The following is a 26,910-nucleotide window of genomic DNA, read 5'->3' as shown; positions in this document are numbered from 1 at the left end:
GATGTGGTGGGTGATCTGGTGGGAAGATGTGGTGGGGTGATGTGGTGGGGTGGTGGGGTGAGGTGTTGATGTGGTGGGGTGATGTGGTGGGGTGATGTGGTGGGTGATGTGGTGGAGTGATGTGGTGGGTGATGTGGTGGGGTGATGTGGTGGGTGATGTGGTGGGGTGATGTGGTGGAGTAATGTGGTGAGTGATGTGGTGGGTGATGTGGTGGGGTGATGTGGTGGAGTGATGTGGTGAGTGATGTGGTGGGGTGATGACGTGGTAGGGTGGGGTGACGTGGTGGGTGATGTGGTGGGGTGATGTGGTGGAGTGATGTGGTAGAGTGATGTAGTGGGTGATGTGGTGGGGTGATGTGGTGGAATGATGTGGTGAGTGATGTGGTAGGGTGATGATGTGGTAGGGTGGGGTGATGTGGTGAAGTGATGTAGTGGGTGATGTGGAGAGTGATGTGGTGGGTGATGTGGTGGGGTGATGTGGTGGGTGATGTGGTGGGGTGATGTAGTGGGTGATGTGGTGGGTGATGTGGTGGGGTGATGTGGTGGGGTGATGTGGTGGAATGATGTAGTGGGTGATGTGGTGAGTGATGTGGTGGGTGATGTGGTGGAGTGATGTGGTGGAGTGATGTGGTGAAGTGATGTAGTGGGTGATGTGGTGGAGTGATGTGGTGGAGTGATGTGGTGGAGTGATGTGTTGGGTGATGTGGTGATGTGGTGGGTGATGTGGTGGAGTGATGTAGTGGGTGATGTGGTCGGGTGATGTGGTGGGGTGATGATGTGGTGGGGTGATGTGGTGGAGTGATGTAGTGGGTGATGTGGTGGGGTGATGTGGTGGGGTGATGTAGTGGGTGATGTGGTGGAGTGATGTAGTGGGTGATGTGGTGGGGTGATGTGGTGGGGTGATGATGTGGTGGGGTGATGTGGTGGAGTGATGTAGTAAGTGATGTGGTGGGGTGATGTGGTTGGGTAATGTGGTGGGGTGGGGTGGTGGGGTGATGTGTTGGGTGATGTGTTGGGTGATGTGGTGGGGTGATGTGGTGGGGTGGGGTGGTGTGGTGGTGTGGTGGAGTGATGTGGTGGAGTGATGTGGTGAGTGATGTGGTGGGTCGATGTGGTGGGGTGGGGTGATGTGGTGGAGTGATGTGGTGAGTGGTGTGGTGGGGTGATGTGGTGGGTGATGCGGTGGGGTGATGTGGTGGGGTGGGGTGATGTGGTGGAGTGGAGTGATGTGGTGGAGTGATGCGGTGAGTGGTGTGGTGGGGTGATGTGGTTGGGTAATGTGGTGGGGTGGGGTGGTGGGGTGATGTATTGGGTGATGTGTTGGGTGATGTGGTGGGGTGATGTGGTGGGGTGATGTGGTGGGGTGATGTGGTGGGGTGATGAAGTGGGGTGATGTGGTGGGTGATGTGGTGGGTGGGGTTTATGTGATGGGGTGGGGTGATGTGGTGGAGGGATGTGGTGGGGTGATGTGGTGGGTGATGTGGTGGGGTGGTGTTTATGTGGTGGTGTGGGGTGGTGGGGTGGGTGATGTGGTGGGGTGATGTGGTGGGTGATGTGGTGAGTAATGTGGTGGGGTGATGTGGTGGGTGATGTGGTGGGGTGATGTGGTGGAGTGATGTAGTGGAGTGATGTGTTGGGTGATGTGGTGTGGTGATGTGGTGGATGATGTGGTGGGGTGATGTGGTGGAGTGATGTGGTGGGGTGGGTGATGTAGTGGAGTGATGTGGTGGAGTGATGTGGTAAGTGATGTGGTGGGGTGGTGGGGTGGTGGGGTGATGTGTTGGGTGATGTGGTGGGGTTTATGTGGTGAGGTGGGGTGATGTTGTGTAGTGATGTGGTGGAGTGATGTGGTGGGTGATGTGGTGGGTGGGGTTTATGTGGTGGGGTGGTGGGGTGATGTGGTGGGTGATGTGGTGAGTGATGTGGTGGGGTGATGTGGTAGGTGATTTGGTGAGTGATGTGGTGGGTTGATTTGGTGGGGTGATGTGGTGGGGTGGGGTGAAGTGGTGAGGTGGGGTGATGTGGTGGAGTGATGTGGTGGAGTGATGTGGTGGGGTGATGTGGTAAGGTGGGGTTTATGTGGTGAGGTGGGGTGATGTGGTGTAGTGATGTGGTGGGGTGATGTGGTGGGTGATGTGGTGAGTGATGTGGTGGGGTGATGTGGTAGGTGATGTGATGAGTGATTTGGTGGGGTGATGTGGTGGGGTGATGTGGTGGAGTGATGTGGTGGGGTGATGTAGTGGGTGATGTGATGGGGTGGGGTTTATGTGGTGGTGTGGGGTGGTGGGGTGGGTGATGTGGTGGGGTGATGTGGTGGGTGATGTGATGAGTGATGTGGTGGGTGATGTGGTGAGTAATGTGGTGGGGTGATGTGGTGGAGTGATGTAGTGGGTGATGTGGTGTAGTGATGTGGTGGAGTGATGTGTTGGGTGATGTGGTGTGGTGTGGTGATAGAGTGTGGTGATGTGGTGGATGATGTGTTGGGTTGATGTGGTGGGTGATGTGGTGGGGTGGGGTGGTGGGGTGGTGGGGTGATGTGTTGGGTGATGTGGTGGGGTGGGTGATGTAGTGGAGTGATGTGTTGGAGTGATGTGGTAAGTGATGTGGTGGGGTGATGTGGTGGGGTGATGTGGTGGGTTATGTGGTGGGGTGGGGTGGTGGGGTGATGTGTTGGGTGATGTGTTGGGTGATGTGGTGGGGTGGGGTGAAGTGGTGAGGTGGGGTGATGTGGTGGGGTGATGTGGTGAGGTGGGGTGATGTGTTGGGTGATGTGGTGGGTTATGTGGTGGGGTGATGTGGTGGGTGATGTGGTGGGTAATGTGGTGGGTGATGTGGTGGGTGATGTGGTGGGTGATGTAGTGGAGTGATGTGGTGGGGTGATGTGGTGGGGTGATATGGTGGGTTGGGATGATGTGGTGGCAGATGTGGTGGGGTGATGTGGTGGGGTGATGTGGTGGGGTGATATGGTGGGTGATGTGGTGGGGTGGGGTTTATGTGGTGGTGTGGGGTGGTGGGGTGGGGTGATGTGGTGGGTGATGTGGTGGGTGATGTGGTGAGTGATGTGGTGGAGTGATGTGGTGGAGTGATGTGGTGGGGTGATGTGGTGGGGTGATGTGGTGGGTGATTTGGTGGGTGATGTGGTGGGGTGATGTGGTGGGTGATGTGGTGGGTGATGTGGTGGGGTGGGGTGATGTGGTGGGTGATGTGTTGGGTGATGTGGTGGGGTGATGATGTGGTGGGTGATGTGTTGGGTGATGTGGGGGGTGATGTGTTGGGTGATGTGTTGGGTGATGTGGTGGGGTGATGTGGTGGGTGATGTGGTGGGGTGATGTGGTGGATGATGTGGTGGGTGATGTAGTGGAGTGATGTGGTGGGTGATGTGGTGGGGTGATGTGGTGGGGTGATGTGGTGGGTGATGTAGTGGGGTGGGGTTTATGTGGTGGGGTGGGGTGATGTGGTGGAGTGATGTGGTGGGGTGATGTGGTGGGTGATGTGGTGGGGTGGGGTTTATGTGGTGGTGTGGGGTGGTGGGGTAGGTGATGTGGTGGGGTGATGTGGTGGGTGATGTGGTGAGTGATGTGGTGGGGTGATGTGGTGGGTGATGTGGTGAGTAATGTGGTGGGGTGATGTGGTGGAGTGATGTAGTGGGTGATGTGGTGGAGTGATGTGGTTGAGTGATGTGTTGGGTGATGTGGTGTGGTGTGGTGATGTGGTGATGTGGTGGATGATGTGTTGGGTAGATGTGGTGGGTGATGTGGTGGGGTGGGGTGGTGGGGTGGTGGGGTGATGTGGTGGGTGATGTGGTGGGTGAGTAATGTGGTGGGGTGATGTGGTGGGTGATGTGGTGAGTGATGTGGTGGGGTGATGTGGTGGAGTGATGTAGTGGAGTGATGTGTTGGGTGATGTGGTTTGGTGATGTGGTGTGGTGTTGTGGTGGATGATGTGGTGGGGTGATGTGGTGGAGTGATGTGGTGGGGTGATGTGGTGGTTGATGTGGTGGGGGGATGTGGTGGGGTGGGGTGATGTGGTGGGCGATGTGCTGGGGTGATGTGGTGGGGTGATGTGGTGGGGTGATGTGGTGGGTGATGTGGTGGGTGATGTGGTGGGGTGATGTGGTGGGGTGATGTGGTGGGGTGATGTGGTGGGGTGATGTGGTGGGTGATGTGGTGGGGTGATGTGGTGGGTGATGTGGTAAGTGATGTGGTGGGGTGGGGTGGTGGGGTGGTGGGGTGATGTGTTGGGTGATGTGGTGGGGTGGGGTTTATGTGGTGAGGTGGGGTGAAGTTGTGTAGTGATGTGGTGGGTGATGTGGTGGGTGGGGTTTATGTGGTGGGGTGGTGGGGTGATGTGGTAGGTGATGTGGTGAGTGATGTAGTGGGGTGATTTGGTGGGGTGATGTTGTGGGGTGGGGTGAAGTGGTGAGGTGGAGTGATGTGGTGGAGTGATGTGGTGGAGTGATGTGGTGGAGTGATGTGGTGGGGTGATGTGGTGAGGTGGGGTGATGTGTGGGTTATGTGGTGGGTGATGTGGTGGGTGATGTGGTGGGTGATGTAGTGGAGTGATGTGGTGGGGTGATGTGGTGGGGTGATATGGTTGGTTGGGGTGATGTGGTGGCAGATGTGGTGTGGTGATGTGGTGGGGTGATGTGTTGGGTGATGTGTTGGGTGATGTGGTGGTTGATGTGGTTGGGTGATGTGGTGGGGTGATGTGGTGGGGTGATGTGGTGGGTGATGTGGTGGGGTGGGGTTTATGTGGTGGGGTGGGGTGATGTGGTGGAGTGATGTGGTGGGGTGATGTGGTGGGTAATGGGGTGAGTGATGTGGTGGGGTGATGTGGTGGGTGATGTGGTGAGTAATGTGGTGGGGTGATGTGGTGGAGTGATGTAGTGGAGTGATGTGTTGGGTGATGTGGTTTGGCGATGTGATGTGGTGATGTGGTGGATGATGTGGTAGGGTGATATGGTGGAGTGATGTAGTGGGGTGGGTGATGTGGTGGAGTGATGTGGTGGAGTGATGTGGTAAGTGATGTGGTGGGGTGGGGTGGTGGGGTGATGTGTTGGGTGATGTGGTGGGGTGGGGTTTATGTGGTGAGGTGGGGTGATGTTGTGTAGTGATGTGGTGGGGTGATGTGGTGGGTGATGTGGTGGGGTGATGTGGTAGGTGATGTGGTGAGTGATGTAGTGGGGTGATTCGGTGGGGTAATGTTGTGGGGTGGGGTGAAGTGGTGAGGTGGGGTGATGTGGTGGAGTGATGTGGTGGAGTGATGTGGTGGAGTGATGTGGTGGGGTGATGTGGTGAGGTGGGGTGATGTGTGGGTTATGTGGTGGGTGATGTGGTGGGTGATGTGGTGGGTGATGTAGTGGAGTGATGTGGTGGGGTGATGTGGTGGGGTGATATGGTGGGTTGAGGTGATGTGGTGGCAGATGTGGTGTGGTGATGTGGTGGGGTGATGTGTTGGGTGATGTGTTGGGTGATGTGGTGGAGTGATGTGGTGGAGTGATGTGTTGGGTGATGTGGTGTGGTGTGGTGATGTGGTGTGGTGATGTGGTGGATGATGTGTTGGGTTGATGTGGTGGGTGATGTGGTGGGGTGGGGTGATGTGGTGGGTGATGTGGTGGGTGAGTAATGTGGTGGGGTGATGTGGTGGGTGATGTGGTGAGTGATGTGGTGGGGTGATGTGGTGGAGTGATGTAGTGGAGTGATGTGTTGGGTGATGTGGTTTGGTGATGTGGTGTGGTGATGTGGTGGATGATGTGGTGGGGTGATGTGGTGGAGTGATGTGGTGGGGTGGGTGATGTAGTGGAGTGATGTGGTGGAGTGATGTGGTAAGTGATGTGGTGGGGTGGGGTGGTGGGGTGGTGGGGTGATGTGTTGGGTGATGTGGTCGGGTGGGGTTTATGTGGTGAGGTGGGGTGATGTTGTGAAGTGATGTGGTGGGGTGATGTGGTGGGTGATGTGGTGGGTGGGGTTTATGTGGTGGGGTGGTGGGGTGATGTGGTGGGTGATGTGGTGGGGTGATGTGGTAGGTGATGTGGTGAGTGATGTAGTGGGGTGATTTGGTGGGGTGATGTTGTGGGGTGGGGTGAAGTGGTGAGGTGGGGTGATGTGGTGGAGTGATGTGGTGGAGTGATGTGGTGGGGTGATGTGGTGAGGTGGGGTGATGTGGTGGGTTATGTGGTGAGTGATGTGGTGGGTGATGTGGTGGGTGATGTAGTGGAGTGATGTGGTGGGGTGATGTGGTGGGGTGATGTGGTGGGGTGATGTGGTGGGGTGATGTGGTGGGGTGATGTGGTGGGGTGATGTGGTGGGTGATGTGGTGGAGTGGGGTTTGTGTGGTGTGGTGGGGTGATGTGGGGTGATGTGGTGGGGTGATGTGGTGGGGTGATGTGGTGGGGTGATGTGGTGGGTGATGTGGTGGGTGATGTGGTGGGGTGATGTGGTGGGGTGGGGTGATGTGGTGGGGTAATGTGGTGGGTGATGTGGTGGGGTGGGGTGATGTGGTGGGTGATGTGGTGGGTGATGTGGTGGGGTGGGGTGGTGGGGTGATGTGTTGGGTGATGTGGTGGGGTGGGGTGAAGTTGTGAGGTGGGGTGATGTGGTGGAGTGATGTGGTGGAGTGATGTGGTGGAGTGATTTGGTGGGGTGATGTGGTGAGGTGGGGTGATGTGTTGGGTGATGTGGTGGGTGATGTGGTGGGGTGATGTGGTGGGTGATGTGGTGGGTGATGTGGTGGGTGATGTGGTGGGTGATGTGGTGGGTGATGTAGTGGAGTGATGTGGTGGGGTGATGTGGTGGGGTGATATGGTGGGTTGGGGTGATGTGGTGGCAGATGTGGTTGGGTGATGTGGTGGGGTGATGTGGTGGGGTGATGTGGTGGTTGATGTGGTGGGGGGATGTGGTGGGGTGGGGTGATGTGGTGGGCGATGTGCTGGGGTGATGTGGTGGGGTGATGTGGTGGGGTGATGTGGTGGGTGATGTGGTGGGTGATGTGGTGGGGTGATGTGGTGGGGTGATGTGGTGGGGTGATGTGGTGGGGTGATGTGGTGGGTGATGTGGTGGGGTGATGTGGTGGGTGATGTGGTGGATGATGTGGTGGGGTGATGTGGTGGGTGATGTGGTGGGTGATGTGGTGGGGTGGGGTGATGTGGTGGGTGATGTGTTGGGTGATGTGGTGGGGTGGGGTGATGTGGTGGGTGATGTGTTGGGTGATGTGGTAAGGTGATGATGTGGTGGGTGATGTGTTGTGTGATGTGGTGGGTGATGTGTTGGGTGATGTGTTGGGTGATGTGTTGGGGTGATGTGGTGGGTGATGTGGTGGGGTGATGTGGTGGATGATGTGGTGGGTGATGTAGTGGAGTGATGTGGTGGGTGATGTGGTGGGTTGATGTGGTGGGGTGATGTGGTGGGTGATGTGGTGGGGTGGGGTTTATGTGGTGGTGTGGGGTGGTGGGGTGGGTGATGTGGTGGGGTGATGTGGTGGGTGATGTGGTGAGTGATGTGGTGGGGTGATGTGGTGGATGATGTGGTGAGTAATGTGGTGGGGTGATGTGGTGGAGTGATGTAGTGGGTGATGTGGTGGAGTGATGTGGTGGAGTGATGTGTTGGGTGATGGTGTGTGGTGATGTGGTGTGGTGATGTGGTGGATGATGTGTTGGGTTGATGTGGTGGGTGATGTGGTGGGTGATGTGGTGGGTGATGTGGTGGGTGATGTGGTGGGTGATGTAGTGGAGTGATGTGGTGGGGTGATGTGGTGGGGTGATATGGTGGGTTGGGGTGATGTGGTGGCAGATGTGGTTGGGTGATGTGGTGGGGTGATGTGGTGGGGTGATGTGGTGGTTGATGTGGTGGGGGGATGTGGTGGGGTGGGGTGATGTGGTGGGCGATGTGCTGGGGTGATGTGGTGGGGTGATGTGGTGGGGTGATGTGGTGGGGTGATGTGGTGGGTGATGTGGTGGGTGATGTGGTGGGGTGATGTGGTGGGGTGATGTGGTGGGGTGATGTGGTGGGGTGATGTGGTGGGTGATGTGGTGGGGTGATGTGGTGGGTGATGTGGTGGATGATGTGGTGGGGTGATGTGGTGGGTGATGTGGTGGGGTGGGGTGATGTGGTGGGTGATGTGTTGGGTGATGTGGTGGGGTGGGGTGATGTGGTGGGTGATGTGTTGGGTGATGTGGTAAGGTGATGATGTGGTGGGTGATGTGTTGTGTGATGTGGTGGGTGATGTGTTGGGTGATGTGTTGGGTGATGTGTTGGGGTGATGTGGTGGGTGATGTGGTGGGGTGATGTGGTGGGTGATGTAGTGGAGTGATGTGGTGGGTGATGTGGTGGGTTGATGTGGTGGGGTGATGTGGTGGGTGATGTGGTGGGGTGGGGTTTATGTGGTGGTGTGGGGTGGTGGGGTGGGTGATGTGGTGGGGTGATGTGGTGGGTGATGTGGTGAGTGATGTGGTGGGGTGATGTGGTGGATGATGTGGTGAGTAATGTGGTGGGGTGATGTGGTGGAGTGATGTAGTGGGTGATGTGGTGGAGTGATGTGGTGGAGTGATGTGTTGGGTGATGGTGTGTGGTGATGTGGTGTGGTGATGTGGTGGATGATGTGTTGGGTTGATGTGGTGGGTGATGTGTTGGGGTGGGGTGGTGGGGTGGGGTGGTCGGGTGGGGTGGTGGGGTGATTTGGTGGGTGATGTGGTGAGTGATGTGGTGGGGTGATGTGGTGGAGTGATGTAGTGGAGTGATGTGTTGGGTGATGTGGTTTGGCGATGTGGTGTGGTGATGTGGTGGATGATGTGGTAGGGTTATGTGGTGGAGTGATGTGGTGGGGTGGGCGATGTAGTGGAGTGATGTGGTGGAGTGATGTGGTAAGTGATCTGGTGGGGTGGGGTGGTGGGGTGGTGGGGTGATGTGTTGGGTGATGTGGTGGGGTGGGGTTTATTGGTGAGTGTCACAGACTGTATAATTATGTATCCTTATTATATTGTGTTTTGCATGAATGAAGAGTACCTGGCTAGCGGAAGGACTGTCTGAGCGATCGTCATGTGTTGTTTCATGCTTTTGGGTGAGATCGCTCATGTACGTAAGGGGAGAGAAAGTGGTGAATAAAAGGGAGAGCAAAAAGGTGAACGGGTGTTGTGTGCTAGAACTTGAACCTGAAGACTGTGGCTGTGAATGTAGGATGTTACTACGACACTTTGTTTCTTGACTGTGATTGTACTTATACCAGTTGTGACCATGGATTTACTATGGATCTATTAATTCTCTGTACAAAGTGTAAATAAAGTTATTGTTTCACAACTACTGTTGCTCGTATGAGTATATTGAAGAACCCACAATAACAACAATGAAGAATACATGTTGTTACATATGGTGTCAGAAGTGGGCGTCTACTGTTACATATGATGTCAAAAGTGGTTGAAGAAGTGGTGCTACTGTTACTGATTCTACTGTTACATTGTCAGAAGCAATTGAAGAAGTGATGTTGTTACATTGGTAAATTATATTGAAGTCTGAAATCGTCAACGAAGTTACAGTGTTACTACAAGTGATCAAGAATTGTCACATTATCATTGTAAGCAGTTTTCAACGTTTTTGAAGTGGTCTTCCACTGTTTACCAAGTACGTCAAGTTCTTGAAAGTCATCTATCTACACTCAAGTCAGAAGGGTTGCTGTAGTCAAGTCAGACGTTTTGTTCAAGTCAAGTCATCAACGTGATAATTTTTATCACCTTATTTCGATATTGTCTCACCAATGTCGAGTAAATATCGTCTGTGTGTTTTTTCTGTTTGGATTTAGCCGATCAAGTCTTAGTGTTTCTTTTCTACTGTTTGGATTTAGCTGTTCAAGTTTTTTCTATATGGATTAGCTGTTCAAGTTTTTCTACTGTTTGGATTTAGCAGATCAAGTTTATTTTTGTAACTGTTCCTAAACTGTTCCTAAAGATGTCTTATCTAAAACTGGACAAATTTCTACTCTGTAACAGGCTACTAGAACTATTTTGAATTTTTTCAACTTTTTGGAATCAACAAAGTGAACTATTTTTGTACTATATATGTACTATGAACTTTTCTTGGATTACTAGATGTCTCTAATCAACTGAACAAAGCCAGAATACAAGAAAGGGTATTGTAAATTAATTAACATTTATCTATTGTCAACTAATGAATTTATATTTTATGTCATAAATAGAAAATATATCAAAATGTTATGTTTTGAAGAATATCTAGCACTAGCGAGGGCGCAAGGCATTAAGAAGATGAAGAAGCAGATAGCCTGGGCAAACACTCGATTTGACAGAGACATAGAAAAAGCATTAGAAGCATGGGACGAAGAAAATGAACAACCCAGACTAGCTCATGGAAAAGTAATAAGAGAATTAGATGGTGAGACAGAAATAGTGCGTAATAGATCAAGAGCTATTACAGAGGTGCAAAAAGAAGAAGAAATGTCAGATGGCTATAAAGTAGAGGAGACTGTACAATCAAAAGGAAAACGGAAAAAAAGAAACAGAAAACAGAGAGCAGATAATAGGGCTGAAACTATGAAAAAACAAGTTGGCCTACATGAACTAGCATATGAACAAGAACTATTAGAAATGAAAGCTATAACAGACACAAATGAACCAAAATTAGAAAGTGAACAGACAGAATTTAAAGCAGAACTTGAAGAAGTAAATATTGGCAACCTTTGGAATGAAGAACTAAGTAACATAGTCCAGGAAGAATTGAAACCCAAGGATAAAACAGAGGTTGAACTTAATAATGATTTAAAGGTGACAGATACATTAGAATGTCTTAAGATTGACTCTTTATTGACTCAAACGCAGGTACACGAGAATATTATTGAAAGTTGTATCGTAAGTCCATCAGAGAATGGCAGTCAACAAGAAACAAGTCCATCAGAGAATGGTAGTCAAAATGATTTAATAAACCCATCAGTCAATGGCAGTGATGATTTAATAAGTCCATCGGAGAATGGCAGGAATCATGATAAACTAATGATGATTAATGAATCAGTGAACTTAATAAGCCACAATGAAGAGAACGTACCTATTGAAGATTTACTTCGAAAATTGGAGTCAAACTATAAAGAAGATATACTAGAACTCAAGGATAAATTTAACAAAGAAATGGAGAAATTAACCCAGAAATTTATGTGTGAACTAGAATCAATAAAGAAGCACAAGGAAGTTAAGAAAGATGAAACAATATCTACAAATTACAATGTTAATAAAAATGCACAGAATGAAAGTAAAAGAAATGTAACAAACTATGAATACAGTCAACATGTTAATAAGAATGTCATTAATGTCATTAATGCACAGAATGAAAGAAAAAGAAATTTAGCAAACTATGAATACAGTCACCATGTTTATAAGAAGCCAAAATCTAGATGTTTTTACTGCGGAAAAACAGGTCATTACCAAAATCAATGTTGGCATAGGTTGGCAAATCAGAGAAGAAACAATTATTATGTACAAAGAAAGTCATGTGAAAAATACAGTAAGTTAAGAAATAATGTATCAAGTTCTAATGAAAGATACCGAAGCAAGATGTATTATGAGCGGCCAAAGCAATGCCATAATATTTATATCAAGTTGGTTGATGAACCAAACGAACGTTTACAAAGCAAGATAACTACTGACGTTGTTCAGAAACCAGAAGAGAATATTAAAACAAATGAAGTAACACAAGTTACACGAATTCTAGGAAATAATTATGGTAGCACAGCTAAAAGCTACAATTTGAGGGAGAGATGGCATACGGGTCATCGTCAACTGCACGAGAACGATTACTCATGCTATAGAGGATGCTAAGATAAATTATCAATTGACAGTTTATTAATATTATACAGTCTGTAACTGTAAAATATGGATATCAAACAATTTGTATCAGTAATATAAATTGTGTACTATTTCAAAAGATTGTAAACTGTATTATGTTAAACCTATTCTATACTATTAATTAACAGTGAATAAAGTAAATCAAGTAAAAGTTAGAGACTATTATTCCGCATAACAATAAGACGGAAGTCTCAATGATGAATTGTGTGTTAGCCATACCTGTGAAAGGCAATGTTGTTGTGTTGTGACCTAGATTTGTCTGAAATGGGTCAACTAGGGGAGACAACAAAGTATATTAATCATGCGTCGTAATAACATGCCTTGATGCTAAGGAAGTTTTTTACTACATAGGATATAATTATTTAATTCATGAGTTGAATTAAGTCTTTGATAATTTCAACTATGTATTATAGTTTGGTAATTCACTAAACTCATTTGTCTTGTTTATACAATTACTTGGTAATTGAAATGTTTTTCTTTCTCATATTTGAATACATTACACATAATGCTTGTGCATTAGTCTACAAAGAATGTATTTTTCCATGTTTTTTGAGATGTATAAAAATTTTGTTGTCTGGCACATGATCCTGCCCTACCAATATTGTATTTATAAATTTTGTTACACAAAATTTTAATTGAAGGGGGGACGTGTCACAGACTGTATAATTATGTATCCTTATTATATTGTGTTTTGCATGAATGAAGAGTACCTGGCTAGCGGAAGGACTGTCTGAGCGATCGTCATGTGTTGTTTCATGCTTTTGGGTGAGATCGCTCATGTACGTAAGGGGAGAGAAAGTGGTGAATAAAAGGGAGAGCAAAAAGGTGAACGGGTGTTGTGTGCTAGAACTTGAACTTGGTGGGGTGATATGGTGGGTTGGGGTGATGTGGTGGGGTGATGTTGTGTAGTGATGTGGTGGGGTGATGTGGTGGGTGATGTGGTGGGTGATGTGGTGGGTGGGGTTTATGTGGTGGGGTGGTGGGGTGATGTGGTGGGTGATGTGGTGGGGTGATGTGGTAGGTGATGTGGTGAGTGATGTAGTGGGGTGATTTGGTGGGGTGATGTTGTGGGGTGGGGTGAAGTGGTGAGGTGGAGTGATGTGGTGGAGTGATGTGGTGGAGTGATGTGGTGGGGTGATGTTGTGGGGTGATGTGGTGAGGTGGGTTGATGTGTGGGTTATGTGGTGGGTGATGTGGTGGGTGATGTGGTGGGTGATGTGGTGGGTGATGTAGTGGAGTGATGTGGTGGGGTGATGTGGTGGGGTGATATGGTGGGTTGGGGTGATGTGGTGGCAGATGTGGTGTGGTGATGTGGTGGGGTGATGTGTTGGGTGATGTGTTGGTTTATGTGGTGGTTGATGTGGTTGGGTGATGTGGTGGGGTGATGTGGTGGGGTGATGTGGTGGGTGATGTGGTGGGGTGGGGTTTATGTGGTGGGGTGGGGTGATGTGGTGGAGTGATGTGGTGGGGTGATGTGGTGGGTGATGTGGTGGGGTGGGGTTTATGTGGTGGTGCGGGGTGGTGGGGTGGGTGATGTGGTGAGTAATGTGGTGGGGTGATGTGGTGGAGTGATGTGGCGGAGTGATGTGTTGGGTGATGTGGTGTGGTGTGTTGATGTGGTGTGGTGGTGGATGATGTGTTGGGTTGATGTGGTGGGTGATGTGGTGGGGTGGGGTGGTGGGGTGGTGGGGTGATGTGGTGGGTTGGGGTGATGTGGTGGCAGATGTGGTGGCAGATGTGGTGGGTGATGTGGTGGGTGATGTGGTGGGGTGATGTGGTGGGTGATGTGGTGGGTGATGTGGTGGGTGATGTGGTGGGTGATGTGGTGGGTGATGTGGTGGGGTGATGTGGTGGGTGATGTGGTGGGGTGATGTGGTAGTGTGATGTGGTGGAGTGATGTGGTAGTGTGATGTGGTGGAGTGATGTGGTGGAGTGATGTGGTGGAGTGATGTGGTGGGGTGATGTGGTGGGGTGATGTGGTGGGGTGATGTGGTTGGTGATGTGGTTGGTGATGTGGTGGAGTGGGGTTTATGTGGTGGGGTGGGGTGATGTGGTGGGGTGATGTGGTGGGGTGATGTGGTGGGTGATGTGGTGGGTGATGTGGTGGGGTGATGTGGTGGGGTAATGTGGTGGGTGATGTGGTGGGGTGGGGTGGTGGGTGATGTGGTGGGTGATGTGGTGGGGTGATATGATGTGGTGGGGTGATGTTTTGGGTTATGTGGTGGGGTGGGGTGATGTGGTGGGGTGATGATGTGGTGGGGTGATGTGGTGAGGTGATGTGGTGGGGTGGTGGGGTGATGTGTTGGGTGATGTGGTGGGTGATGTGGTGGGGTGTTGTGGTGGGGTGATGTGGTGGGTGAGTTGGTGGGGTGATGTGGTGGGGCGGGGTGATGTGGTGGGGTGATGTGATGTGGTGGGTGATGTAGTAGGTGATGTGGTGGGGTGATGTGGTGATGTGGTGGGTGATGTGGTGGGGTGATGATGTGGGGTGGGGTGATGTGGTGGGGTGATGTGGTGGAGTGATGTGGTGGGTGATGTGGTGAGTGATGTGGTGGGTGATGTAGTGGAGTGGGGTTAGTTTTTTAACACTTGGGCTTGAAGTTATTTATTTAACACTAAAACTTTTTTTTTACCTCGACACCTTGTTCCAGTAGATCAAACATGTTTTCCATATCGATAAAAGCTTGTTGAATCATTCTAACGAAAAACAAACACAAATCAAACACAAACATATCGATAAAAGCTTGTTGAATCATTCTAACGAATAAAAAACACACAAATCAATCACAAACATATCGATAAAAGCTTGTTGAATCATTCTAACGAAAAACAAACACAAATCAATCACAAACATATCGATAAAAGCTTGTTGAATCATTCTAACGAAAAACAAACATAAATCAATCACAAACATATCGATAAAAGCTTGTTGAATCATTCTATCGAAAAACAAACACAAATCAAACACAAACATATCGATAAAAGCTTGTTGAATCGTTCTAACGAAAAACAAACACAAATCAATCACAAACATATCGATAAAAGCTTGTTGAATCATTCTAACGAAAAACAAACACAAATCAATCACAAACATATCGATAAAAGCTTGTTGAATCATTCTAACGAATAAAAAACACACAAATCAATCACAAACATATCGATAAAAGCTTGTTGAGTCATTCTATCAAAAAACAAACACAAATCAAACACAAACGCAAAAAACGCAAATGCAAACGCGAAAAAACAACAAACAAAAACGCAAACGTTAACGCAAACACAAATACAAAAGAAACACAAACGCAAACACAACGCAAAGGAAAACACAAACGAAACACAAACGCAAAAGCATAACATAGCGCTCAATGGATAGCCCAGGGCGCCAAACGGATTCAATTTAGTGAACGACTTTAAAATACCCAGCTTGTCTGCCAGCCGAAAGATAGAACTAAACATAAAGTACATTTAGGGGCGGCTATCAAAACTGTTATTGATTAAAAATAGTAATTAGTAAACAGTATGTTCAGTATATAAAATAAACCAAAACGCAGTATTTAAAATATCCGTGTTTTACCTACCATATTGCACTTTATCAATCCATGCTTATTTTATTATTCCAACAATAACGTCCTCATAAACGTCCGGAATTTGCATTCACTTTTATTTAACGTGAGTTGAATTTCTTTTTAAATTATTAAACATTGTAAGTAATTACTTTTTTGACCCTACTGTTATTAAAATGTATCCATTTTTAGCGCAATTTCCTTAAAGGAATTGCGATTATTAACTCGTCATTTCTGGATGGATGGATGGATGGATGGATGTGTGTCCGCAGCTTAAAGTCGTATCTCCTCCTCAACGAAGCAATATCAAGGACTAGTTCCAAAGCAAATATGTTAAGCAAGTTCCGAGGATGATTGTGGGCCAAAAAAATTCCCGGAATTCCTTCCTGGATTTCCCGGAAAAGCAAAAAAAAACCTCGAAAAAATGCAGTTTTTGGCCCATATCTCGGCAACCAGACCACTTAGCGACTTGAAACATTTACCAATCGATTCCTGCCATAATTTAGAACAATATTGCCGAAGAAAGTTTTCAAAAATATCCTTTCGTTCGGTCACAAAAAATTAATTAAGAACAAATAAGTTTATATTTATAGGATACGAGCCGGCCCGCGGCATAACATACGCCGCTATTTAGTTGTTGTTTTTTCTACTTTTCAGTAATTCAAAATTTGTGAATTCGACAGTACCAACACTGCCACTGAAAATATTTCTTTAAAACACTATAAGTAGCTCGTTAAGGACCATAACCCCCCCCCCCTTTCCTTCCCCCCCCCCCCCCCTACGTTTAAAATCGTTGGCTCTGCTTGTAAACATTTAGAGTGAACACAGGTCACTAAAACCATGTAGGGGTGGGGAGGTAGGGAGCGCGTTTACAGCTTGTTTTCTAGGCGCGTTTGCAGCTTGTTTTCTAGCGGCTCCCAGAAGAGAATTATATATATAGATTTACTTCTTTTTTAAACTGAGCATTGTGTAGGCCTACTCGATAAAATAAAACTATTTCCGTTGATATAGGTTGATATAGTTGTCTTTTTTTTATCGCAAAAAATATCCTTTCGTTCGGTCACAAAAAATTTAAAATCGTTATGGATAACATAAGGAAATTGCGCTTAAATTGTCACTAGACTTTTTATTAACTTGTTTTGTAAGAATCTATGTGAAATTATTATTTGACATTGATCCGTTTAACATGTTTTAGCAGTGTGATTTATTTAACATTTTCTTCACGTAATGCAAAAGAGTAAAAACTTTGCCAACTATAAAAAAAATTAAGTTTTACATAAATAATAATACTATAATAAGTAATAATACTACTCTTCTACTTACAATAAGACACTACGATGTTCACTATTATCGTTCCAAAATGTATAGCGATGACGGAATGACGGACTGACTGACACACTACCACCAGCCATTTATATATATATATATATATATATATATATATATATATATATATATATATATATATATATATATATATATATATATATATATATATATATATTATATACATGATATCAATCTTTATCTATCTATCTGTCTATATATAAAGCAATGTATGTGTGTGTGTATGTCTTGTATGCATTTTTACACCTTTCATCACATCGCAATGAAACTTTGGGAAGTTGTTAAGAATGCTCATGGGGAGGTTCCTGCTTAAATAAATCAAATTTACAGAGATGGCGTCCCGGTAGGGTGCGATGTTTTCTTATATACGGTATATATAAAAGTCGGATGAGGTTCATACCGTTCATCCGATCGCATGAAACTTAAGGGAGTTGATAAGAACACTCCAGTAAAGGTTTCTATCAAACATTTGGTTTTTAATTTCTTAAGGACGGCGCTCGAGGAGCGAGCGATTTTTCTCTATATACGGTATATATATATATATATATATATATATATATATATATATATATATATATATATATATATATATATATTAAAAAGGCGGATGCAGTTCGAAAAGGTTCATCCGAGTGCATTGAAACTTTGGAGAGTTGATGAGAATACTCCCGAGAAGGTTTCTGGTCGAACAATAATTACATTTGACACGGGCTGCCCCAGTCTTTCCAATGAGCGCTATGGCGTCTACGTTCTTTTTTAAACAGTGCAATAGACAATGGATAAAATGGGCCATTATAGTCGTTCACTAAACATAATCAGGCGCATCCGCCGGCGCCCCAACAGAGTGCAATTTTGCGCCCTGGGCTTTTTTTTGGGGGGGGGGGCGATAATGTAGGTAAAACTGGTGCCCCGATAAATATATTCCAAGCACAGGCATTGTTTACATTTAAATAGCTCAGTTTTAGAAAATAAGGTCTAATAATATAGGATTGGTAAAGCATTGATGAAACCCTGCTAATATATTTCGTCAGATTTCATTGTCTTTTATTTATAGCTACACCTTTCGGCTAATTGGCATGAAACTTTGGGAAGGGTGCAATTTGGCGCCCCTTGTTATCCCGTGAGCGCTATGGGGTCTACGTTCGTTTTTAACAGTGCGATAGACTATGAATAAGATGGGGCGTTTAGTCGTTCATGAAATTGAATCAGGCAAGTTCGCCGGCGCCCGACAGGATGCGGCGCACTGTGCTATCCTGGTAGCCCTACGGTGCATAGGTTCGTTTTATAGAGTATGATAGAATATGGATAAGAAGTATCATTATAGTCATTCACTAAACTGAATCAGAGGTGCGATTTATCCTGGGACTTTCTTTAAACCCCGCGGCAACGCGCAGGGACGGGCATACCAGTGTGTATATATATATATATATATATATATATATATATATATATATATATATATATATATATATATATATATATATATGTGTGTGTGTGTGTGTGTGTCTAATTTGTCCCACGTTATTCTTGTTGTGTTTATATCTAACAAGTCTTGGTATTTCTTGTCAGTATGTCCCTCGTTGAGATGACCAAACTACCTGTATGTATTTCCTAGAGTATTGAGAGGACCATAGAGTTGAGACACGTAGGTCCCGAAAAGTACATAGTCCCCAACATTAAGGTGAAGGTCGTTGATGCCATTCGTGACCGCCCAGGCACAGAGCAAGGCACCAGCCGCCAGACCGGCCGTGTTGATGGAGTTCTGGGCCAGGCTCAGCAGGTTGAAGATGGCGTTAAACTTCCACTCGGCCAGCTATAAGACAAACCACAGACGTTAAACTTCCACTCGGCCAGCTATAAGACAAACCACAGACGTTAAACTACCACTAGATCAGCTGTAAGACAAACCACAGACGTTAAACTACCACTAGGTCCGGTTATTTAGCCGTTAAAAATCGGCGGGAAAGTGACAGAGAACTGACCTGGTATTCGATTATTGCTTTTTGATATCGATCCATCTCCCAGTCAGTAGCAGCGTAGTACTTGACCGTTTCAAAGTTGAGAAGCGAATCAACGGCCTTGGCATTGGCCTCATTATCTTTCTGGTTTCTAAGACGGCGGTATTTGGTTCTCCATTCTGTTGCCTGAACCGTAGCGGCTGGGGGAAGGGGAGGTGGTGGTAGAGACAACTATGTAGCACCAGATTTAGCACCAGATGTAGCACCAGATGTAGCACCAGATGTAGCAACACATGGACACATGTAACACTTACAACATCTTCGGACATTTACAACTTTAACCCTTGACTCACCAAGATGAATTTAACCCTTGACTCACCAAGATGAATTTAACCCTTGACTCACCAAGATGAATTTAACCCTTGACTCACCAAGATGAATTTAACCCTTGACTCACCAAGATGAATTTAACCCTTGACTCACCAAGATGAATTTAACCCTTGACTCACCAAGATGAATTTAACCCTTGACTCACCAAGACGAATTTAACCCTTAACTCACCAAGATGAATTTAACCCTTGACTCACCAAGATGAATTTAACCCTTGACTCACCAAGATAAAGCGCCATGCTAAAAAAGACAATAAGTCCAAACAAATAGTTGAAAGCCGTGACGAAGTAGATGATAGCGATGACGATATCGGCGATGGTCGGTAACACTTGAAACAAGACGTAACTGTGGAAACACGTCAACGACAATACAAATCAACCTCCACCAGAGTTTCTTCCAGGCATTTTTTGGGGGGGGGGGGGGGGCGAAGAAAGTCTAAATGGAATTTATATAGAAATTCTTTTACCAGTGTCCGCCACCCTCCCCCTCCATGGAAATGTAGTCCACCCCCAAAAATATTAAGACCCCCCCCCCCCCCCCCCGGAGAAAGAAGTCTGGAAGAAACACGGACTTGAACACATTATCTAAGTAAAGTTCCCCTTTCAAACCTGACGGTCTATGGGGCAACTGAAGTAGAGTTCACCTGCTTTTGTTACCTTGGCATTTGAAGGGATAGTGTGGTCAGCCATGTACCCAGCTGCCTTTACTTTCCCTAACATGAGTTAGGTACCCATCAGAGTGCTGACATAACATGAGTTAGGTACCCATCAGAGTGCTGACAGGGACGGTCTACGAGCTCGAGACACACGTTTTTATAGTGCTCGTTCGGTGAGCCACGGGACGCCCCAGGGGGTGAGCCACGGGACGCCCCAGGGGGTGAGCCACGGGACGCCCCAGGGGGTGAGCCACGGGACGCCCCAGGGGGTGAGCCACGGGACGCCCCAGGGGGTGAGCCACGGGACGCCCCAGGGGGTGAGCCACGGGACGCCCCAGGGGGTGAGCCACGGGACGCCCCAGGCTGTGAGCCACGGGACGCCCCAGGGGGTGAGCCACGGGACGCCCCAGGGGGTGAGCCACGGGACGCCCCAGGGGGTGAGCCACGGGACGCCCTAGGGGGTGAGCCACGGGACGCCCCAGGGGGTGAGCCACGGGACGCCCCAGGGGCAGTCTGACCGCTGATTCAGTGGAGCAGTTTGACCTATGGTCAATTCCCTGACCCGTTTCTCAGGACGTCCAGTCACGAACCTCATGTGTTAGAGAACGGTTCTTCACCTTTTTGGAGGTGCCGGGCCCTACCAGTTTCATATGCGCTTCTATCGAACCCTTCTTAATAGTTGTATCGTCCACACTGACAAAATGCGATCGTGAATCCTATGAGTCGGGTGTGTGTTGACCTCCACTGAACCTTTGAGATTGACTCACCTAACCCCGGGGGTTCGATGAACTCATTTTAAGAAGCACTGTGTTAGATACAATCCAATCTTAAGTTGTTTCAAATCCAACGTTTAAGAAGCACTGTGTTAGATACATCCAATCTTAAGTTGTTTCAAATCCAACGTTTTAGGACCAGTCACTTCACCCCTAAAGAGTAGCACCCTCCTCCCCCCCCCCCCCCCGCGACGTCCTACCTAAGTAACGTGTTAATGCTGTTGGTTCCTCTGTCGACCACCCTCAGCATTTCGCCTGTCTTTCTGCCAAGGTGCCATCTCAGAGAGAGGCTGAAAAATAGATCGTCATAACATTACGTCATATGAAAACTTTTGGCCCTAACCGTACGTCATATGAAATCCTTTGGTCATAATATTTTGACATATGAATATTTACAGAGAACGCGAAACAATTAAAAATAATTTAATTAATATGATGTAATCACAATAATTTCATTAATAAAATAACGCAGTAAAAGTCAAATCAGCCCATGTAGCACTATATGACCTTAGTGTGACCTACATGACCTTAGAGTAACTGGCGTGACCTACTTGTGCAGATGTGTGAAGAGCCGGATCTGTATGGTCCGGGTAGAGAATTGTTGAACTTTGACCCACAGGAAACTGTTCAAGTTGCTGACCAGACCTGAGGCTCCTGGTGAACACTTTAGTTAATTAACTCAGGTCATCGGCCACATTCAACTTGGCTCAATTTTGTTGAACAATTAATCAGGTTAATTAAGATGGGATTATTCTAATTAAATCTGATCAATCAACTAAAGCTATGTCACATGCTAATTAAATTAAAGCTTGAGCACAGTCCCCGGCTGGAATTTTTTGGGGGCCCTATATGTATGTATAAATAAATAAATAAATAAATAAATAAATATATATATATATATATATATATATATATATATATATATATATATATATACTATATACTATATACTATATATATATATATATATATATACTAGCTGCATCCCGTGCTCCGCCACGGTAAATCTTTATTAAATGTAACAAGTTGGGAACAGAACAAAACTAAACACAACACAAACGAACGAAAAAAACAAACACAACACTCATAACATAAACACAATTTAAATGCAATATCAAAGGCATATTGCCCACAGTCTTGCCCGTAGCGCCAAATCACGGCCTTTCCTAGCGCCGGCGGACGCGTCTGACACAGTGAATGACTATAAAACAGAGGCGTAGCGACCCTTTCCGGCGCTCGGGGACAAACTTTCGATTTGACCCCCCTCACACTTACGATTTGCACCCCCTTCCCCCAAAATTTCAATTTCCACCCTACCCCCTTAAACTTTCGATTTGTACCTCCCCTCAGACTTTCGATTTGCACCACTCATGATTTAAAATCCCCCCCGCTCAAACTTTCTATTTGCACCCTCCCATTGCCCTCAAACTTTTGATTTCCACCCCCCCCCCGGCAAATTTTTTCCAACCCACTTTGGCGCCCCCTAAGGTCGGCGCCCGGGGACATATACCGTCTCCCTTGCTACGCCTCTGCTATAAAACCCCTAGCTTGTCCACAAACCGAAAGAATAATAATTAGTAAACAATACGTTCAGTGTATAAAATAAATTAAAGGCAGTATTTAGAATATCCGACCATATTGCACTTTATAAATTCATGCATTTTTTTTCAGTACTTTTTAAAATTTACAATAAAGTTTCATGACTAAAACCATTGCGCACCTAATGAACGTGATGTCTTAATATAATAATGGAGAATAGTTGATTAAAAATTATAATTAGTAAACAGTCCATTCAGTGAATAATATAAATAAAAGATTGCCTTTTATCAATCAATGCTAATTATAATATTCCAACAATAATGTACTCTTACACGTCTGCATAATTTGCATTCACATTTTGCTAATTATATTATTCCAACAATTATTCCGTCTTGCAGATTTTGCATTCACATTTTTAGCGTGAGTTCAATTTATTTTTAAAATACCTCCCTTGGCAAGATTACTAAACAGTTTAATTAGATTTTTCTAACCTACAGTTATTATGTTATTAAAATGTATCCACTTTTTCTAGGAATATTAACAAAAACGATATTTGACATTGATCCTTTTAATATGTTTTAGAATGTGCGTGTATTTAATATTCTCTTTACGTTATGCAAAATTGTACAAACAGTGGAAATTATAAAATAGCTTTATGTCGTTATATAAACAAACCCTACTCTATTACTTATAATAAGACAATGCGATGCACTGCAAAGCACTACATGGAGCGATGTTTACTTTTATGGTTCCAAAATCTATAGCGATGACGGACTGACACACTACCTAGCCGCTTATATATATACTAGATGCATCCCGTGCTCCGCCACGGTAAATCTTTTTTAAATGTACCAACTTGGGAACAGAACAAAACTAAACACAACATAAACGAACGCAAAAAAACAAACAAACGAAAAAAACAAACATAACACTCATAACATAAACACAATTTAAGTGCAATCATAAAGGCATATTGCTCACAGTCTAGCCCGTAGCGCCAAATCGCGCCCTTTCCGAGCGCCGCCGAACGCGTCTGACACAGTGAATGACTACAAAACAGAGGCGTAGCGACCCTTTCCGGCGCCCGGGGAAAAACTTTCGATTTGACTCCCCAAACTTACGATTTGCACCCCCTCTCCTCAAAATTCCAATTTCCACCCCACCCCCTTAAACTTTCGATTTTCACCCCCCCCCCCGTTCAGACCTTCGATTTCCACCACTTTTGTTTGAAATTCCCCCCGCTCAAACTGTTGATTTGCACCCCCCTCAAACTTTCGATTTGCACCCTCCCACCGCCCTCAAACTTTCGATTTCCACCACCCCCCCCCGCAATTTTTTTCCAACCCACTTTGGCGCCCCCTTAGGTCGGCAACCGGGGACATATGTCCCCCCCCCCCTCTCTCTACGCCTCTCCTATAAAACCCCCAGCAGTATTTAAAATATCCGTGTTTTACCTACCATATTATATCACTTTATCAATTCAGGCATTTTTTTCCCCCAGTACTTTAAATTTTAAAAATTTACAATAGAGTTTCATAACTAAAACCATTGCGCACCCAATGAACGTGATGACGCGTCTATAATAGTGCTTAATAGTTGATTAAAAATTATAAGTAGTAAACATTACATTCAGTGAATAAAATAAATAAAAGACAGCCTTTTATCAATCAATGCTAATTATAATATTCCAACAATAATGTACTCTTACACGCCTGCATAATTTGCATTCACATTTTGCTAATTATATTATTCCAACAATTATTCCGTCTTGCAGATTCTGCATTCACATTTTTAGCGTGAGTTCAATTTATTTTTAAAATACCTCCCTTGGCAAAATTACTAAACAGTTTAATTAGATTTTTCTAACCTACAGTTATTATGTTATTAAAATGTATCCACTTTTTTCTAGGAATATTAACGAAAACGATATTTGACATTGATCCTTTTAATATATTTTAGCAATGTGCGTGTATTTAATATTCTCTTTACGTTATGCAAAATTGTACAAACAGTGGAAATTATAAAATAGCTCTATGTCGTTATATAAACAAACCCAACTCTTTTACTTATAATAAGACACTGCGGTGCACTGAAAAGCACAGCAAGGTGCGATGTAAACTTTTATAGTTCCAAAATCTATAGCGATGACAGAAGGAAGGAAGGACTGACACACGCTCAGCCCGCTTATATTATAGATACTAGCTGCATCCCGTGCTCCGCCACGGTAAATCTTTTTTAAATGTACCAACTGGGGAACAGAACAAAACTAAACACAACACAAACGAACGAAAAAAAAAACACAAAAGAAAAAACAAACACAACACTCATAACATAAACACAATTTAAATGCAATCATAAAGGCATATTGCTCACAGTCTAGCCCGTAGCGCCAAATCGCGCTCTTTCCGAGCGCCGCCGGACGCGTCTGACACAGTGAATGACTATAAAACAGAGGCGTAGCGACCCTTTCCGGCGCCCGGGGAAAAACTTTCGATTTGACTCCCCAAACTTACGATTTGCACCCCCTCTCCTCAAAATTCCAATTTCCACCCCACCCCCTTAAACTTTCGATTTTCACCCCCCCCCCCCCGTTCAGACCTTCGATTTCCACCACTTTTGTTTGAAATTCCCCCCGCTCAAACTGTTGATTTGCACCCCCCTCAAACTTTCGATTTGCACCCTCCCACCGCCCTCAAACTTTCGATTTCCACCACCCCCCCCCCCCCGCAATTTTTTTCCAACCCACTTTGGCGCCCCCTTAGGTCGGCAACCGGGGACATATGTCCCCCCCCCTCTCTAAGCCTCTCCTATAAAACCCCCAGCAGTATTTAAAATATCCGTGTTTTACCTACCATATTATATCACTTTATCAATTAACGCATTTTTTTCCCCCAGTACTTTAAATTTTAAAAATTTACAATAGAGTTTCATAACTAAAACCATTGCGCACCCAATGAACGTGATGACGCGTCTATAATAGTGCTTAATAGTTGATTAAAAATTATAAGTAGTAAACATTACATTCAGTGAATAAAATAAATAAAAGACAGCCTTTTATCAATCAATGCTAATTATAATATTCCAACAATAATGTACTCTTACACGCCTGCATAATTTGCATTCACATTTTGCTAATTATATTATTCCAACAATTATTCCGTCTTGCAGATTCTGCATTCACATTTTTAGCGTTAGTTCAATTTATTTTTAAAATACCTCCCTTGGCAAAATTACTAAACAGTTTAATTAGATTTTTCTAACCTACAGTTATTATGTTATTAAAATGTATCCACTTTTTTCTAGGAATATTAACGAAAACGATATTTGACATTGATCCTTTTAATATATTTTAGCAATGTGCGTGTATTTAATATTCTCTTTACGTTATGCAAAATTGTACAAACAGTGGCAATTATAAAATAGCTCTATGCCGCTATATAAACAAACCCTACTCTAATACTTATAATAAGACACTGCGGTGCACTGAAAAGCACAGCATGGTGCGAATGTTTACTTTTATGGTTCCAAAATCTATAGCGATGACGGAAGGAAGGAAGGACTGACACACTACCAGCAGCGTTATATTATAGATACTAGCTGCATCCCGTGCTCCGCCACGGTAAATCTTTTTTAAATGTACCAACTGGGGAACAGAACAAAACTAAACACAACACAAACGAACGAAAAAAAAACACAAAAGAAAAAACAAACACAACACTCATAACATAAACACAATTTAAATGCAATCATAAAGGCATATTGCTCACAGTCTAGCCCGTAGCGCCAAATCGCGCTCTTTCCGAGCGCCGCCGGACGCGTCTGACACAGTGAATGACTATAAAACAGAGGCGTAGCGACCCTTTCCGGCGCCCGGGGAAAAACTTTCAATTTGACACCCCCCCCCCCTCAAACTTACGATTTGCACCCCCTCTCCTCAAAATTTCAATTTCCACCCCACCCCCTTAAACTTTCGATTTCAGACTTCTTTCGTTCAGACTTTCGATTTGCACCACTTTTGATTTGAAAATCCCCCCCCCTCCCTCAAACTTTCGATTTGCACCCTCCCACCGCCCTCAAACTTCCGATTTCCACCCCCCCCCCGCACATTTTTTTCAATCCACTTTGGCGCCCCCTTAGGTCGGCAACCGGGGACATATGTTCCCACCCCCCCTCTCTACGCCTCTCCTATAAAACCCCCAGCAGTATTTAAAATATCCGTGTTTTACCTACCATATTATATCACTTTATCAATTCACGCATTTTTTTCCCAGTACTTTAAATATTAAAAATTTACAATAGAGTTTCATAACTAAAACCATTTCGCATCAAATGAACGTGATATAATAGTGCTTAATAGTTGATTAAAAATTATAAGTAGTAAACATTACATTCAGTGAATAAAATAAATAAAAAATAGCCTTTTATCAATCAATGCTAATTATAATATTCCAACAATAATGTACTCTTACACGTCTGCATAATTTGCATTCACATTTTGCTAATTATATTATTCCAACAATTATTCCGTCTTGCAGATTTTGCATTCACATTTTTAGCGTGAGTTCAATTTATTTTTAAAATACCTCCCTTGGCAAGATTACTAAACAGTTTAATTAGATTTTTCTAACCTACAGTTATTATGTTATTAAAATGTATCCACTTTTTCTAGGAATATTAACAAAAACGATATTTGACATTGATCCTTTTAATATGTTTTAGAATGTGCGTGTATTTAATATTCTCTTTACGTTATGCAAAATTGTACAAACAGTGGAAATTATAAAATAGCTTTATGTCGTTATATAAACAAACCCTACTCTATTACTTATAATAAGACAATGCGATGCACTGC

The 26,910-nt window shown here is 45.3% G+C and overlaps 1 protein-coding gene across 1 annotated transcript in view; it reads right to left on the bottom strand.

Annotated features, from left to right (window-relative positions):
• LOC131954848 (ATP-binding cassette sub-family B member 6-like) overlaps positions 1-26,910 on the bottom strand; it is an 81,825-nt gene that overhangs the window by 9,656 nt on the left and 45,259 nt on the right. Inside the window, 6 exon segments of the mRNA XM_059318665.1 lie at positions 14,470-14,533; positions 18,342-18,556; positions 18,726-18,901; positions 19,315-19,436; positions 20,720-20,809; positions 21,071-21,173. Coding sequence (XP_059174648.1) covers positions 14,470-14,533; positions 18,342-18,556; positions 18,726-18,901; positions 19,315-19,436; positions 20,720-20,809; positions 21,071-21,173 — 770 coding nt within the window.

This window comes from Physella acuta, unplaced genomic scaffold (genome assembly GCF_028476545.2).
Source record: "Physella acuta isolate Inbredline_101_S28 unplaced genomic scaffold, ASM2847654v3 ptg000079l, whole genome shotgun sequence".
NCBI lineage: Eukaryota > Metazoa > Mollusca > Gastropoda > Physidae > Physella > Physella acuta.
The sequence above is the reverse complement of the archived record's forward strand: the minus strand, read 5'-3'. Positions and strand labels throughout refer to the sequence as shown.